Genomic DNA, 16720 nt, shown 5'->3' with positions numbered 1-16720 from the left:
CGAGGTGTCTTGGATGCAAGAGGAAATGGGTCCCCTTGGCAGGTGCCAAAGAATTCTATGTGGAGAGGCAGGGGGGCATAGTCACGTGTACTAGTATGTGAATGCTACCAGGTACGGGAAATTACTTTACATGCTTGAGCAGGTCAGAACAACGACCTGTTCCAGGAACTGGCACACAGCAGGAGGCAAGGGAGGGGTTCTGATTTATGTTAGCAATTAACGATCAGACAGTCTCTAACAGGGGTTTGGGAAAAGCAACCTCTACTCTTGCCCTGGTCCAGCTGGCTAACAGGGACAGACCGCGGTCATGTCATGGAACATTCTCTCCTCCACCGTCATGAAATGTTTTGGACTAGACAGAGATGGTAGTTATACAACATGAATGTACTAAATGACACTGAATTGTTCACTTTAAAATGGTTAATTTGATGTTACATAAATTAAACCTAAATTTTTTAAAATCTAAACTCATTATAATAATTGAAAGCCTTGTTACTCCATCATTCAAATTTGTTTATAATTATATAAAAGTAGGCAAGTGGTTTTCTAAATACTGCGAATCCCATGTGGAATGCAGCCCCTTACCCAGGTGGCAACTGGTCTGTCTCCACAGCACTGCACACAGGGAGGGGCGCACGGGAAAGTGCTGCCCACAGCTCCCTCTACAGGCCCGTCTCCACATAGCAGTGGGAGCTTTCTGAATTATATTCCTCCTCCCCTACCCACCACTGGTTTCCCATCACCTACATTCCCACCATGGCTCCCTCGGGGATCACGTTCCTTTCCACTCTGTCTGCTCAACACCCTCCAATCACAACAGTCCCTTTGCTATTTCTTGAAGGGACCAAACATATTTCTGCCTCAGGGCCCCTGCCTGCTCCACAAACAAAGGCGGTCTCTTTACTTTCAAGGGGTCCCTGCTCAAGTCTCCTTCTCAGGAAGACCTGTCTCTCCTGACCACTCTTCCTAAAGCAGTTCCCCAAGAACAGCTACCTATTCTAGCCCTTTATCCCATTTCTGTTCCGTGCATTTATTATCTGACATTATGTAATTTTTAAAAATATTACACATTTACTGTCTGCCTCTCCCATTACAATTAAGCCAAGAGAACGGGGACTTTGGTTCATCCATCACTGTACCCAGAGCCTAAAACAATGAGCAGCACAGAAAAGGAACGCAAATATTTGTTGAATAAATAAAATGAATACATTTACTGAATGGATAAAAAGCACTGTCATACATAGGTATTAATGCTATGGAAACAAACTGTAAGGCTACACATGAGAATATGAATGATTATTTCTGAATAGTGAGATTATGAAAGGTAGCAGAGTAGTAAAGAGTTTTTTTAAAAGTCAGACTACATTGTTTCTATCCATGACTACATTGTTTCTATCCATGGCTCCACCCAGAAGTTGAGGATTAAATAAGATAATACATGTAAAGTGCTCAGTAGAATGCCTGGCACAATAGACACTCAATGCATGTTCTTTTTTTTTTTTTTTTAAAGATTTTATTGGGAAAGGGGAACAGGACTTTATTGGGGAACAATGTGTACTTCCAGGATTTTTTCCAAGTCAAGTTGTCCTTTCAATCGTAGTTGTGGAGGGTGCCGTTCAGCTTCAAGTTGTTGTCCTTTTAGTCTTAGTTGTGGAGGGCGCAGCTCAGCTCCAGGTCCAGTTGCCGTTGCTAGTTGCAGGGGGTGGAGCCCACCATCCCTTGCAGGAGTCGAGGAGTTGAACCAGCAACCTTGTGGTTGAGAGCCCACTGGCCCATGTGGGAATCGAACCGGCAGCCTTTGGAGTTAGGAGCACAGAACTCCACCCGCCTGAGCCACCGGGCCGGCCCTCATTAGATGTTCTTAATGATCATTATTAATTTTCTTCTTTGCATTTATTTCTGAATCTTACAAGCTATAGAAAATTTATCAAAATAGTAATCAGATAGTGATACCAGCAAAATGGTCAATAAGAAGCTCCAAAACTTCCTTCTCCCAAGGACACATTAAAAACAACCAGAAACTATCCAAACTAATCTTATAGCTCTGGAAAATAGTCAGGTCTACGGAAATCAAGAAAATGCCCAATCAAGAAAAGTTAATCTGTTGGGGCGGCCGGTTAGCTATATTGGTTCGAGTGTGATGTTTATAACACCAGGGTTACCGGTCCAATCCCCACATGGGCCAGTATGAGCTGCGCCCTCCACAACTAGGCTGAAACAACTGTTTGACATGCAGCTGATGGGTCCCAGAAAAACACACTTAAATAAAAGTTTTTTTGTTTTTTTTGTGTTTTTTTTTAAAGGGGAAGAAAAATTAATCCGCAAGTTGGTAGGAAATTATGTGGCATTTTTACTCTCCCTTGCTCCACACTGTACAGTTTTGGTCTACAGGACGCTGCAGCTCAGCTCCCAGTTCCCTTGAACGTGAAGGAGCAAAGCAGATGTTGACTGCAACATGCTAACCAGTCTCAGGGGGCTTGCCTGAAGGATTGGTCCTTGTCTCCCCTAACTCAGTCACAGGTGAGTTAGTCTGCAAAGACTGGAAGAGGTGGCTGTTTTCTCAAACACCTAATTTTCAACAAAAGATCAAGGCATCCAAAGAAATAGAAATGTGACCCATTCAAAAGAACAAAGTAAACAGGTAGAAACCATCCCAGAGGAAGCACAGATTGTGGACTGAGTAGACAAAAGAGAACTACCTTAAATATGCTCCAAGAGCAAAAGAAAAACACAAAGAACTAAAGTAAGTCAAGAAAATGATATATAAGCAAAATGACATAGTCAACAAAGAGGAACTATAAAAGGGAACCAAACAAAAATTCTGGAGCGGAAAATACACAATAATTAAAATTGAAAATTTTACTAGAGGGGTTCAAAATCAGATTAAGAAGAATCAAAAATTATTTGACAGAATAATGGCCCAAAATTTCCCAAATTTGATGAAATACAAATGTAGAAATACAAGAAGCTCAATGAACGCTAAGTAGGATAAACCCAAAGGACCCACTGAGACACATTTTAATCACACTGTTGAAAACCACTGATAATCTTGAAAGCAGCAAGAGAAAAGCAACTCATCACTAAAATAAAACTGTCAGCTGACTGCTCAGCAGAAACCTTTGAGGCCCGAAGGGTGTGACATAATAGATTTATTAGAGTGCTGAAAGAAAAAAACTGTCAACCCAGAAATCTGTATCTGGCAAAACTATGCTTCAAAAATGAGGGAGGGCCGGCGCACTGGCTCAGGCGGTTAGAGCTCCATGCTCCTAACTCCAAAGGCTGCCGGTTTGATTCCCACATGGGCCAGTGGCAACCACAAGGTTGCCAGTTCAACTGCTCGACTCCCGCAAGGGATGGTGGGCTGCGCCCCCTGCAACTAAGATTGAACACAGCACCTTGAACTGAGCTGCCACTGAGCTCCTGGATGGCTCAGTTGGTTGGAATGCGTCCTCTCAACCACAAGGTTGCCGGTTCGACTCCCGCAAGGGATGGTGGGCTGTGCCCCTTGCAACTAGAAAACGACAACTGGACTTGGAGCTGAGCTGCATCCTCCACAACTAAGACTGAAAGGACAACAACTTGACTTGGAAAAAAGGCCTGGAAGTACACACTGTTCCCCAATAAAGTCCTGTTCCCCTTCCCCAATAAAATCTTTAAAAATAAATGAGGGAGAAAGGAAGACATTACCAGATAAACAAAGGCCGAGTAAGTTCATTGCGACTACACCTGCCGGACAAGAAATCCTAAACGGAGTCCTTTAGGTTAAATGAAAGGACACTAGACAGTAACTCAAAGCCATATGAAAATGTGAAATTCTCAGGTACAGGTAAATACACAAATATAAAAATCAGTATTACTGTAAATTTGGTTTGTGACTCCACTTTTTCTCAAGGATAAAAAAATTATGAATCTATGTTAGTGGGTTCACAATGCATAAATCTGTGACATCAATACAAAAGGGGAGACAGAACTATAGAGTTTTTGTATGCCATTTAAGTTAAGTTGGTATCATTCAAATTAGATTGTTTTAATTTTAGAATGTTATACGCCTCATGGTAACCAGAGAAAAGATCTGTAGAATACACCCAAAAAGAAACGAAAAGGGAATGAAAAACTGTCACTACAAAGATCAACAAAACACAGTGATGGAGGAAATGAGGGTCAAAAAAGCTATAAGATATATAAAAGCAAAAAGAAAACAAAATGGCAAGAGACTAAGTCCTTCCCGATCAGTAATCACTTTAAATGCAAACAAGTTAAACTCTACAATTGAAACACAGACTGACAGAATAGATAAAACTAAAATAAAAAATACAGGATCCAACTATGTTGCCTACAAGAGACTTACTTTAGATCTAAAAACAGAAAGGTTGAAAGTGAAAGGATGGAAAGAGACATTCAATGAGAATAGTAACCCAAAAAGAGATGGAGCGACTATATAAACATCAGACCAAATACAGGCATTCCTTGTTTTATTGTGCTTCACTGATGTTGCGTTCTTTACAAATCAAAAGCGAGACCCTCTACATTTACATTGATAAAAGCGTCAATTCACCAAGAAAAGATAACAATTATAAGTATGTATGCATGTACCAAACATCAGAGCTCCAAAGCATATGTAGCAACCATTGACAGAATTGAGAAGGTACATAGTTCTACAATAGGTGGAGACTTCAATACCCCATTTTCAATAGACAGAACAACCACACAGAAAATCAATAAGGAAATAGAGAAAATGAACACTATAAACCATCTAGAACTACCAAATATATGTAGAACATTCCACCCAACAACTGAATTTACATTTTCCTCAGGACCATATGGAAAACTCCATAGACAGACCATGTTAGTCCACAAAACAAGTCAGAATTAATTTAAAGTGATTGAAGTCATACAAACTATCTTCTCCAATTATAATGGAATAAAACTAAAAATCAGTAACAAGGAAAACTGAAAATTTCACAAATACATGGAAATTAAACAAAATACTCTTTATTATTTTTAATTACAAGTTTATTGGGGTGACAATGGTTAGTAAACAGCATACTCTTATTAACCAATCAATGAGTCAAAGAAGAAATCACAAGGGAAATTAGACTTTCTAACAAGTGAAAATGGAAACAAAGTGTACCAAAACTTATGGAATGCAGAAAAAGCAATGCTGAGGGAAATTTATAGCTCTGAACACTTGTATTAAAAAAGAAGAAAGATCTCAAACCAACAAACTAAATTTACATAATAAGGTACTAGAAAAAGTACAGCAAACTACCCAAAGGTAGTAGGAGGAAGGAAATAGTAAAGATTACAGAATTCTTAGGAGGAAATCTTCATGACACTGGACTTGGCAATGCTTGTTTGGATATGATACCAATGACACAGGCAACAACAGAAAAAAGATAAATTAGATTTCATCAATATTAAAAACTTTTGTGCATCCGAGGACCCATCAAGAGAGTGAAAAGGTAACCTACAGAATGAGAGAAAATATTTGCAAATCATATACCTAATAAGGGATTAATATCCAGAATGTATATATTATATATAGAACTCCTACAACTCAACAACAAAATCCATTCTAAAATGAGCAAAGGACTTAAATAGTTCTCCAAACATATGCAGATGGCCAGAAGGACACGAAAAGATGTGCAACATCACTAGACATTAGGGAAATGCATATCAAAACTATGAGATACCACTTCACATCTATTTGGATGGCTATTTAAAACACACACACATACACACACACACACAAAATACCCAAAAAACAGAAACTAAATGTTGGTGAGGAACGAAACATGGTACAGGCTGCACTGGCATTTAAAGAATTCCACCCAGAAGTGACACACAACACTTGTGCTCGTATTTCATTGGCCAAAGCGATGTCAAATAGCCTTGCCTATTTCAGGGGCCAGGAAAACGCACTCCTCCCATTTATCCAGAAGAAAAAGAACAAGAACATTTGTACAGAGCCCGGATGGCTTCCAAACTATGCCTGGAAAGCATTCTGTGTAGCAGAAGATGCTATGTCCATGTTCATTATTAAAAGTTATTAAAAAGAGAGTAATAGCACCAATATGTGCTGGGCGCCATGCTCAGGGATCTGACAAGGGCTGGGTTAGATGCAGCAGGGTGAGCCAGACCATCTTTAAACAATTTCAGTGTTGTGTGACAAACGTGAACAGGGCAGTCAGAGCCCCCAGGAGGGCACCCGACCCGGGGCTGCGTAGCTGACCACGTCTCAGCTGCGGGACGGAGCCAGGCTGGAGGACAACTTGCGGTGGAATCACAGGTGGAAGAAATGGTCCCGGGGATGTAAAGCACAGCACAGGAATCTAGTCGGTAGTGTTGTAAAAGAGTATAGTGCCAGGGGGGTACTGGTCTTACTGGAGGGATCACTTCACAAGTTACATAAATGTCTCCTCACTGTGGTGTACACCTGAAACTGATATAATATCGTATGTCCACTGTCATTGGGGGAGAAAAAGGCGTCTAGAGAACAGTGAGGCAAGAAGTCCCCGTCTTTCAAGGGAGACTATCCCTTGCTCCACACAGACAAGCAGTGAATGCATCTGACAATGACTGGGGGAGGAGAACTCCGTTCCACAGCCCAGCCCAGGAAGCCTTCGTACAGGGATCCTCTTGACACACTTCTGCTCTGCTACTGGAAAACGTGCCCGAACAATCGCAGGGACGGCAGCCTGTGCAGGCTGCTGACACCACTTGGCTCCTGGCATTGTGCCCGAGTGAATGGACACACTCCCTAAGAGTGCGTCCTCAGCACCTAATTACAGCCAGAGAAGAGGACACACTGAGTGCGGTGAAGGTCAAGAGGACAACTAGATGTTCTTTTCAGGGAGTTTTTGAAGCAGGCAGTGTGCAAAAACAGAATGAAGTTTTTGGGGGGTTTTAAGTCAGAGAAGGGGAGCCTTATAAAAGAGGCCATGTGCATGTATGGGAAAGGCTGGAGAAGGCTGCACTGGCTTCAACTATTTTAATTTCAAAAGCTCCACAAAGAAAAAAATGCCTGGGACCAACTGTCAGGAAGGAATAAAGAGATTAAGAACAAACAATGATTTTAAATGCACTTTTATTTTTCTTAACTTTCCATTTTAAGTCAACACTAATGGAGAACAACATAAGAGCACTACGCATTTTGCATTAAAAATATTTCAGTACCAACTAAAGGCTGCTTTACTTCATTGAAGTGGCATCAGAGTCATCAAACTTTAAACAAGACATTGTGGGGTGGGGAGAGTGCGCAGGGAGACAGCTTTTCTGTTTTAGGATTGAGTACAGTTATGATTTCTAAATGTTATGGAACTTGGCCGTTCCATGTTTCTCAAACTGGGAGCTCAGTGACAGCCAGCCAGGGGGGCTTTCTGGACTCCAGGTGCAACAGGGGAGGGTAAAGTTTTCGTAGAAGCGTAATTTAAAATACCATTTTTGTACTAAAATAAAAATGTCTCATGGAAAAGAATGCAAAATAGTGATGACTTTTAAAGATAAACTGGAGATTGATGAGAAAATCTCCTGCACAGGGGGAGGGGGGGGCCTGCTACACCTCCAGGCCTCTGGGGCAGGCACAAACTGGCCCCCACCTTAAGCCCTGCCACAGGACGCCCCACCCTGTCGTAACTCATCCTTCCACTCACTACACTGACAGCCCTAAACCATGTTTTCAAAAAACTCAACAATGTCTAATACCTACTAATGCCAGGCCCTTCACACATCAGGGGATTACTTTTTGGCCTGCTGCAGGGTTTGGGGTCACCAGCCAGGACCCTGGGGTAAATCCTGGGCCCGGAACAGAAAAGGAGGTGTGCCAACGAGCAGCAGAGGGCGTGCCAAACCAGGCCCTGTCCAAAAGACCAAAGGCAGCACTTGCAAATACCGGGCACTCTCCAGGTGCGCAGGACCCGCCTGGACCCAGTTCAGAAATACTTTTATTTTTTCCTCTTATCAAACCCCTTTATAACGGGTGAACCTACTGTTTGACCTTTAGACATCCAACGTTCAGGAATGCTATCTTAGAGACAACTTACAGTTCAAATAAGCAAGACCAATGAAGGAATCTCTTTTTAAACAATGACTCATTGTGACAGGAGGAGCTCCGTGCAGGTTCTCTCGGCTTTCCACATCCCCATGACCAACCTGCACCAATTCCAGGACAGCCAATCACAGGCTCCTCCTCTGTGCACCCATCAGCACATTCATGGATTTGGGGGTTTTCTACACAGACCTGATGGTGGTAAAGAACACACCTCTAGGACTACGCTCCATTTCCCCCCCCCCCCAAGAAAAACGTTCTGCCAGGTGTTCTAAGCTCAGGAAGAAAAGAGTCGTCATTCCATTCCAGTGATCATGAGCTCGGGTTCTAACCTGCACAACGTCTGCTTTCTCTCAACTAATACAACACAACAAAAAGGGAAAACAACGTGCCTGAGGTTCCCACTCACTGAAAATCAGGCACAGTCCCTTTACAAGGTAGTGAGGACATGATAAAGAAACAGTACACAAAAGTGTGGACTCCAACACGAGGCATAAGGTATGTACCACCCCAAGACATTCACTGCAAAATTCCTTTAATAAAAAATATTTTCAACAGAAAATTAACACATAAAGTCTACACCTACTCAGTGAAGCACTTTCATTAAAAATGAAAGCTATAAGACCTCCAAGCTACTCAGAAAAATCGTGCTGACAGTGCTAAAGAATTCAAATACCAATCATACTATAAAAATTATGCAAAAATGGTGATTGAATACAGCCACTCCATGGAAAGTATTTAGAAACTGTCCCTCAGACAGTAGGGTAGGTAGAGCAGTAGCTCAAGGTCTGTTGTCATTTTCAGCTTATCGTCACATATTACTTGTACAATACAAAATTCATGTACAGATCATTTGCATATAAAAGCTTTGTAGATCTTATTTATATCCCAAAGCTGCCTTTTCCAGACAGTATCCAAGGAATCCTGTCCAAAGTATAACTGGTCAGTTCCTAAAAAAGAACCAGACCAGCTACTGTTAATGCCCGAGCCCTCCTAGTTAGAGGGGGGAGCAAACCAGAATCACTGACATTCTCTAATATTTAAATAGTACATTAGACCTGGCATGTCCTTGATCATCTCGGTGCACTGTAACTTGAGCAAAGATTTCTATCTTCATAAAATTATTTTAGTGGAAGTCTGGTAACCTGCCAAGGTCCTGTGATTCCAGTGTTGAGAGTCAGGCAATGGCTCTGGAGACAGAATCCTGGCTCAGCTCCTTCCCCGCTGGGTTGCCTGAAGCTAATTACTCAGTTTTGCCTTATCTCTAAAATGCAGACAACACAACTTACTTCAACAGAACTGCAGTGAGAATTAAATCTGATAACTTGAAGTACCTAGCACAGTCTGCCGTTTAAAAGTGATAGTTTCCTTGTGGCAGGGTGGAAGGAGGCAGGTTGGGGAGGATGGCTCTTAATGTCTCCCACTCCCCAAACCAAAGGCCACCTAAGTCCCCCCAGCACAGAGCAGGAGCCAGCTAGGCTTTGGCAAAGACAGAAAAGGCAGAGTAGTCCTTTCTTCCACTGTAACTACCATAACACCTGGCACAGTTACTGCTCAAAAAGTATCTGACAAATGGACTAACAGGGAAGGGATTAGCTGTCATCAGTTGAGGATTATGCGGGAAAAAAGGCCGAAAACATCAACTATTTGAACTCTAATTCTGGCTTCACAGCATATTTTTGCACTGCATACAGGGCACTAATGGAAGTCAAACTTTTCTGTTTCAGCGACTTTTACCAAATGTGTCTCTAAATGGTACTATTTTAAAACATTCAGAAACCACTGCTTTGCATACACAAAAAGAAAATGGTCCCACTAATATTTTCTTACCTCTATCCCTCCCCCAGGTCACCTGCCTGTATCAACTTCACTTTGGGAAATAAAGCTGTAAGTCTTTATAAAACAAAACTGTATCCTGGGGGTAAAAATTCTAAACTGTAACTCAAAAGTGAATGCCAATGGATAAAGGAGAACTCTCAAAAGTCCTTTAAAATGAACATGCCTGGACTATTCTATTCAAATGGCTCTACTGATCTTTTTTCATTAATTTACCGTAACATTCATAAATTGTTTTAAGTCATGTAATTACCTCAGTTTTCTGTCCTGCATACCTGACCAGGTCAGAATTGCTGTGTTTTCTGAGGTTTCTCCTGACCACTAAATATTCAGCTCTCCAATGGATGAGATTATAGTACAACCAAACAATGGCCAACTGGCCTTTTAAATACAGGGCTTGTAAAGTGGCAAATCACTGTGCTGTCCTTCCAAGAGTCACAAATGACCCCCTTTCGTGACCAGCTTTCGGACTCTGGGCACACATTTTAAGCCCAGGATCAGATGGGTACACACTCTGTAGCTGTGAAGTCAATCCCCAAAACATTCCCCTTTACCCCTTCAACAGCATGTCTCATGCATATTCATGAGCATTCAGCGTCATTTCCTTCTCTGAGGGGCCAACCTGCATCCTAGAGTTAGAAGGGAGTTAAAGGACAGCACCAACATTCAGGATCTCCCGGTTTCTCTGTGAGGAAGCGGAGGCAGTCTCATCCTCCAGCTCTTCCGAGCTGCACTGCTGAGAAATCTCAGGAAGTGACCATGTCCTTGCCTTTACTGGGTATTTTTCCTGTCATTCAGTACGAAAGCACGAAGACACAGCGGTCAGCCCAAGGACTACAGCCCAAGGCAGATCAATGTCAGAAGATATGAAATCCGACACACTAGTGAAGTTTCAAAAAACAGGCTAGAAAGGAGTCGAGGGTTTAGATGAGTGTCTCCCAGTCTCCTCCTTGCCTATTTCCCTCATAACATCATAACTCACAACATCAGGCCTAAGCTGCTTTGCTGGAACCCCTTCCAGCTCTGCACTTTGCAAGGAATGGAAATTGCATTTACTGAATGTGTGAGATTAAAACCCACTACACACTGAGCTGAGCCTTATTCAGTGTGCACTAATGCTTTATTCATAAGGCTGGGCCAGAGGATAGAACCACAAGAATTTAAGATCTTGCTGTGTCTGAAATGCTCATTAAGTGCTCTTGTCTGCAGTCACCTGCCCACCCCACAGAACCACTCTCCACTAATTTAAAGAGACTATAATCAGCTCACATTTAAATTATGATGAACAGGAACATTTCCCCTGGAAAAAATCATCACATATCTTAATTTGCGCTGCCAATTAGAAGATCTTTAGGAAAGAAAAAAAAAATCTGATCATCTTACATATAGTAATTTGCCCTAATTGGTGCATAATGGCTTAAATATAATTTGTGGGTTACCCCCACATTGGTAAATAGTTTAACATTTTAGAGCTACCAAAATTTAGCCTCATTACTTGACAGGAAAATGTTCAACTACACATTCTGGGACATTTTGAACTTTCTAAGCATGAACAATGTATACAAGCGGTGCAAGTGGAGGTCCAGCAGAACAACAGGTTTCAAAAGCAATACATTTTTAAGATACATTTGCTGATGAAATTCACAACAGGCTCAAAGTTCCTTCCTGAAAGATTTAAGTCTTAGAGAGACCTGAACTTCCTAGAAGCATAGGATACTAATTATATGGTAAAGGCCAGTGGCAGGAAAAAAAATAAATAACCCTGTCTCAGTCCTTCTTAATCCTGAGTGTTTGTTTTCTTTGCTTTTATAATACATCCCCTCACTGGAGAAATTTAAAAATAATACTCCTTCTTATAAACACCCACATAAGACTTCTCCCAAACGTCCACTTTCAGGAAGCCTTTCAGAAATCACTAAATGGCAAAAGTGACCATTACTGGCTCTACCTTTAATCTGCCGCTGGACCCAGGCAGGTGACAGCGGCCTGGGCTCAGGCACCACTGGCCACCCGGGCAGCTTTGCGCCGGGCGCTTCTCGTCTCCCAATACCAAGGCCCAGCACCCAGGTCGTGAAAAGAGGTAAACAGCAGTCGAAGGAAAAGTGGGAAGCAAGTGAGTCAGAGGCGTTCAGAAAAGCAAGAAAAACCCAACCCTCCATCTCTCAGGCTCCCACAAGCTGCTTCCTTCCCTTTTTGCAAGTTTTTAGTTCCTTTGAAACGTTTATTGCTTACCTCTGAAAAAAATATGTATATTCATTACTAGAAGTAGAGAAAAGCTTTTAAAAAGTGAAAAAGAAAACTGAAGCCACGTTCACATTCCCAGCATCCATTGAAACATCTGGGTAACTTATGCTCAAGTGTTTGTTAATGCGATTTTTAAAACCTAGTTAAGACCCTAACGCGTTAATTGGGGTCGTGCTGTGTATACGGTTTGGGATCTTAGGGCTTTTTGTTTTTTTAATTTGGCCTAATGACGTTGCTATCCCCACCCCCACTCCGCCCCAAGTGGTTACAAATTTCTTGGAAAACATTTACAAAAGTTCTAGAACAAATACAAGAGCAATTCCTTTTAAACTCCATTTTTCCAAGTTGAACTGGTGGGGCTTGCAATTCTATTTTTGTTAAGAAAAAGTAATACTTTTCTTAAACTTCCTTATGTCTGTGCCAATTCGCGGAGAAAGTGGGGGGCGCGCACCGGAAAAAAATCCCCACCCCCTGCCCGGTTCCAAGAGCGCCACAAATGCAAGCGCGGCGCCCCAGCTGCCTCCCCGCCTGCACGTCCCTCGACATGCGTTAATTCCTGGGGCTCCGGGCGGCAGCGACCCGGCCTGCGACCCCTGGGCACCCACCCGGAACGGACGCCAGTGCGGAGTCGCTCAGGCTCTCCAGCCCCGCTGGCACAGCAGTGACCCACCGCGCACACCTGCAGGGCGCGCGGCTCCAGGCTTCGCGGGACTGGGCGCGCCCGATCCACAACGCGCCGGCCGAGGGCCACGTTTCCAGCCCAAGGCGGGGAGGCAGGCCGAGAGCAAAGGGAGGCAGGCCGCAGGGGCGCGGGGGCTGCGACGAGCGGCCGGACCCTCACCTGGGAGCGCGTCGCCAACTCCATTCTTCCACCGGGAATCCAGCCTCCTCCTAGCACGCGGCCACGGGAGCCTGGCTTGCCACGGGGCCGGCGCACGGAGAACGCCCGCGGCCGCGCAGCCCGCGCGCTGCGCCCGGAGCTCCGGAGGGCCGGGGGAGGGGCGCACTCGGCGCCCGGGACAGGGGGAGCGCGCGGCGCCGCCCACTTGGTGCCGCCACGCTAGGCCGCGAGGCTCGGATCACAGACCCAAACTTCATGACCAGGGAACTTCGTTTTGCAGGCGGCGCAAGAGGGGTCTGCAGATGGGCGCAGCCCGAGACGGCTGCCGGTGTGGGGGTGCCGGGCTCCCCCCTGCAGCGGAGGGAGGGAGTGGAGCCGTCCGGCCTGGTTTCGCGCGGGAGAAAGGAGAGGGGGCAGTCCCGGCGCAGCCTCCAGCTGGCACGCCCCGCTACGCGCGCGGGATGTTTGCAGGGTTTATTCCAGGTTATTCCCTGTAGCGCGAGCCTGTGCTGCAATCAGTGTTTCCGAAGTAGGAAAGCATTTTAGGGCTGCATCAGAGCCCCCCTTGTTTTGTGGTACGGGGCGAGGTTGTGCCGCCTCCCCAAAGTTTTCGCTACCGAGTTCACTTTGCAAAACGGGCAACCCAACCCAAGTTTCTCTACCGAGGCCCAAGGTGGGAAGTTGCAAAACCCCCTGGAACTTTAGACAGCCTTTGCTATACTTACTATACATTGTACCCGTAGGCCTCCAGCGCCGCTAGACGGGGAGTTCTTGAGGCCAGGAATGCTGATTAATTATAACAAATACTGGCTGAGCACCTACTTTTTGTGTTAGGCACTGTTACGCCTGGGAACACATAGTTAAACAAAAAACAGGTCCCTGCTGTGTTGGAACTTACAGTCTGGGAGCCAGCCACCTACGCGATGATATAAATGTAATAATTATGCAAACAAATGTAATTAATAATTTAATTAACAATGAATTCAAATAATGAATGGTGGTAAGTTCAGTAATAATGATGCAAATAAATGTAAATTTGGACCTATGATAGATGCCCTGCTGGAAAAGGTAAGTGGTACTATGGTGATGTAAAACGGGGGATTTAATTTGGCACAGGTCAGGGAAGACCTCCTAGAGTTCAGGTATGAAGAGTGAAGAATTACGCGGGTGGAAATCGGCAGGCTTGAAGTAGGCACTGTGGAGGGTGGTAGATGAAGTCCTGACATCCTAGCAGGTTTGCTGGGCAGTTGTTGAAAGCCTATTTAGCCCTGCGGTCATGAGTTCATACAGGAACACTATGCATGAGCCGTTCTGCAGCCTTTCTTGGCTGCTTGGGAGCTGACTTCTTTGTTGAAGGAGTGGATGAAGTTGGCCAAACATTAACTCAAGCTTGAAGAGATAACATCTGGGAACTGTCCTTCCTTCTTTCATTGGTTCTGCAAATGTGTTATGTGCCCTCTGTGTTCCTGACCCGCATATACAGTGTCTGATTTAAGCAAATGGTTTTGTTTTCTTTTTATAATGGAAGCTATTGATTATAGCCACTTTCATTTTTATTATGCTTTAGAGGTTTCCTTCACATACAGTTTCTCCTTGAATTCTCCCAATGTTCTTCCAGATTCCTATTACCTTTTTTTTTTTAAGGATGGCGCAGCTCACAGTGGCCCATGTGGGGATCGAACCCGGCAACCTTGATGCTACATAGCACCACGCTCTAACCAACTGAGCTAACCGGCCACCCTACCCGTTTCTTAAATAAGGAAACATAATTGAAGAAAATATATAAAGAAAGATCCCTGCCACCCTGCTATTAAATGACAGCTGCAGGCTGCCAAACTGGAAACCATTCTTATGCCTCAGATTCAACATTCTCTCCATTATTCTTTACTTTTTCACTTTGGCTGCCAGGAAACTCAGAGTAAAATTTATCCAATCAGAACTTTCTCTTTCTTTGGTATGATTGTTTCCCCATGAACTAGTGATCTTATTTTCATTTATTTCCTTTCATTGTAGGATGCATCAAATCCTTTTTGGAAAAGGGACTATAAATTTGAAGTACATCAGATTTTGCAAAGCACTTAAAGGAACCTAGGTATTACTTGGAAACCTGTAAGCTGCTGAGCCTTCCTGCTTTAAAAATATGCTGTAACCAGTCCTAAGCAACCTGGAAATTTTCTTCCTTTGTCTGGCAAAGCCCATGCACTTGAATGATATTTAGTAATTGATTCTGTAGTGGTATTTTGTTGTCAGATTGTGGTTCCCTTCTATTTAGGGAAATCATAAAGAACCAGGGAATTTTAATATCTTGTGCTAATACTTCCTTCTCATGGTTACTGATGGGATTAATAACATGTGAGCATTGGATTTCAGAATGTCATTGCAAGAGTGACATTGCAAGAGTGCCCCTTCCCAGAAGCAACAGTATACATCTCGCAACAGAGTAAAAAGAGACGTAATGTTTGCAAAATTCCTCTAAAGAAGTCTCTGTCTATAAATCTATGCTTGCTTGCCTTTTTAAATGTTTCTATGAGAGAATAAAAACTTGGTCCCTAGTGCCTTCAACAAGATAAGAAATTAGTAATTAGATGCCATCACTTTAGATGCTTTAGATACCATGAAATAGTTGTACTTGGAATGTCAGGCCTGGCCCACAATTTTTGATTTGTAAGAGGAGTTCAGATATCTCTCCCCTATTCTGCACTCCCCACAGAGCTCAGCTGTGGGCAAACCTCAGCTGTAGTCTACGCTTTATAACAGTGAATTGCACCAGTTTGGTGTTCTGGGTAACCCAGCAAAGAATCCACATTTAACAGTAATATCTGCACACTGCTTTACATTATATGCTCTCCTGAATAAACAAAGTGACACTTAAAAAAGATAACATCCCTGGCTGTTCTTGATCTCCTGGTATTTTGAAACTTCTGTCTCATTCTGATTAGATAAGAGCCAGCCTAGAAGAGGGAAAGATCCCTAAATTTGAGACACTTAGAGATAAACTTTCCACATTGTTGTGGATTAAAAGATCTAGAATTGAGTCCCTTGTAGCAACACTGTCACCTAAACGACTGGGTGCCTCTTTGGAAAGTTTTCTTTCATTACAAGCTGGTGTTTCGTCTTCCTGACTAGGCATGCCAATGCTATCGCAGCCTCACAATGTAAGTACCTTCTGATGATAAGCTCTTGGAAGGCTGTGGAGAAAAGAACCTGATCAAGCAATCATCGATGCCTTCATATATTGGGTACAGAAAAGCACACATCATAATGAAATCGTAATGCCCATGGTTCTACCAAAACGTCAATAGCATGAGCCCGGTGCTGAGTTCACCATTCTGTGCCTTCTCTCATTGAATCCTTCAATGGTGACAGTTACCCACCTGCTCCTCAAAAAGAGTGCTGTGAGAATAAATGAAACAATATTTCCAAAGTATTTCGCTTTTCTTAGAGATGCTATATAAACCCCAAATGTGATTAATGCAATCCATATCTCATAGGTTTTTGCAATATGTATGTATATTAATAATTTACTATTAATAATTAATAATTGATAATGTATATAAATGAACATAAAAGATGATTATAACTAGGCACTAGTAATAAAGTGATGAAAATGAAAACAGATTATTTAATAACTTACCTTTCTAAGAACATATATCATAAAAGGAAATTGTAATGATCCATATCTAATCAGTGATACCAGAAACAGTACTGTAGTACATAGTTTTTAAAGAACTAAATTTTTTCATAATGAATTA

General features: G+C 43.0%; 1 protein-coding gene across 2 annotated transcripts in view; it reads right to left on the bottom strand.

Annotated features, from left to right (window-relative positions):
- CDCA7L (cell division cycle associated 7 like) overlaps positions 1 to 13374 on the bottom strand; it is a 36281-nt gene extending 22907 nt beyond the window's left edge. The window contains exon 1 of one of the 2 annotated variants that reach the window (XM_081079666.1): positions 12969 to 13374. In XM_081079666.1, coding sequence (XP_080935792.1) covers positions 12969 to 12992 — 24 coding nt within the window. In that variant the 5' untranslated portion in view covers positions 12993 to 13374. The remainder of the gene's footprint in view (positions 1 to 12968) is intronic. The other variant, XM_081079667.1, reaches the window with a different exon arrangement.
- Positions 13375 to 16720: the final 3346 nt, after the last annotated feature.

This window comes from Rhinolophus hipposideros, assembly GCF_964194185.1.
Source record: "Rhinolophus hipposideros genome assembly, chromosome: 18".
Classification (NCBI taxonomy): Eukaryota; Metazoa; Chordata; class Mammalia; order Chiroptera; family Rhinolophidae; genus Rhinolophus; species Rhinolophus hipposideros.
Note: the sequence above shows the minus strand (reverse complement) of the source record. Positions and strands in the feature narration are given on the sequence as shown.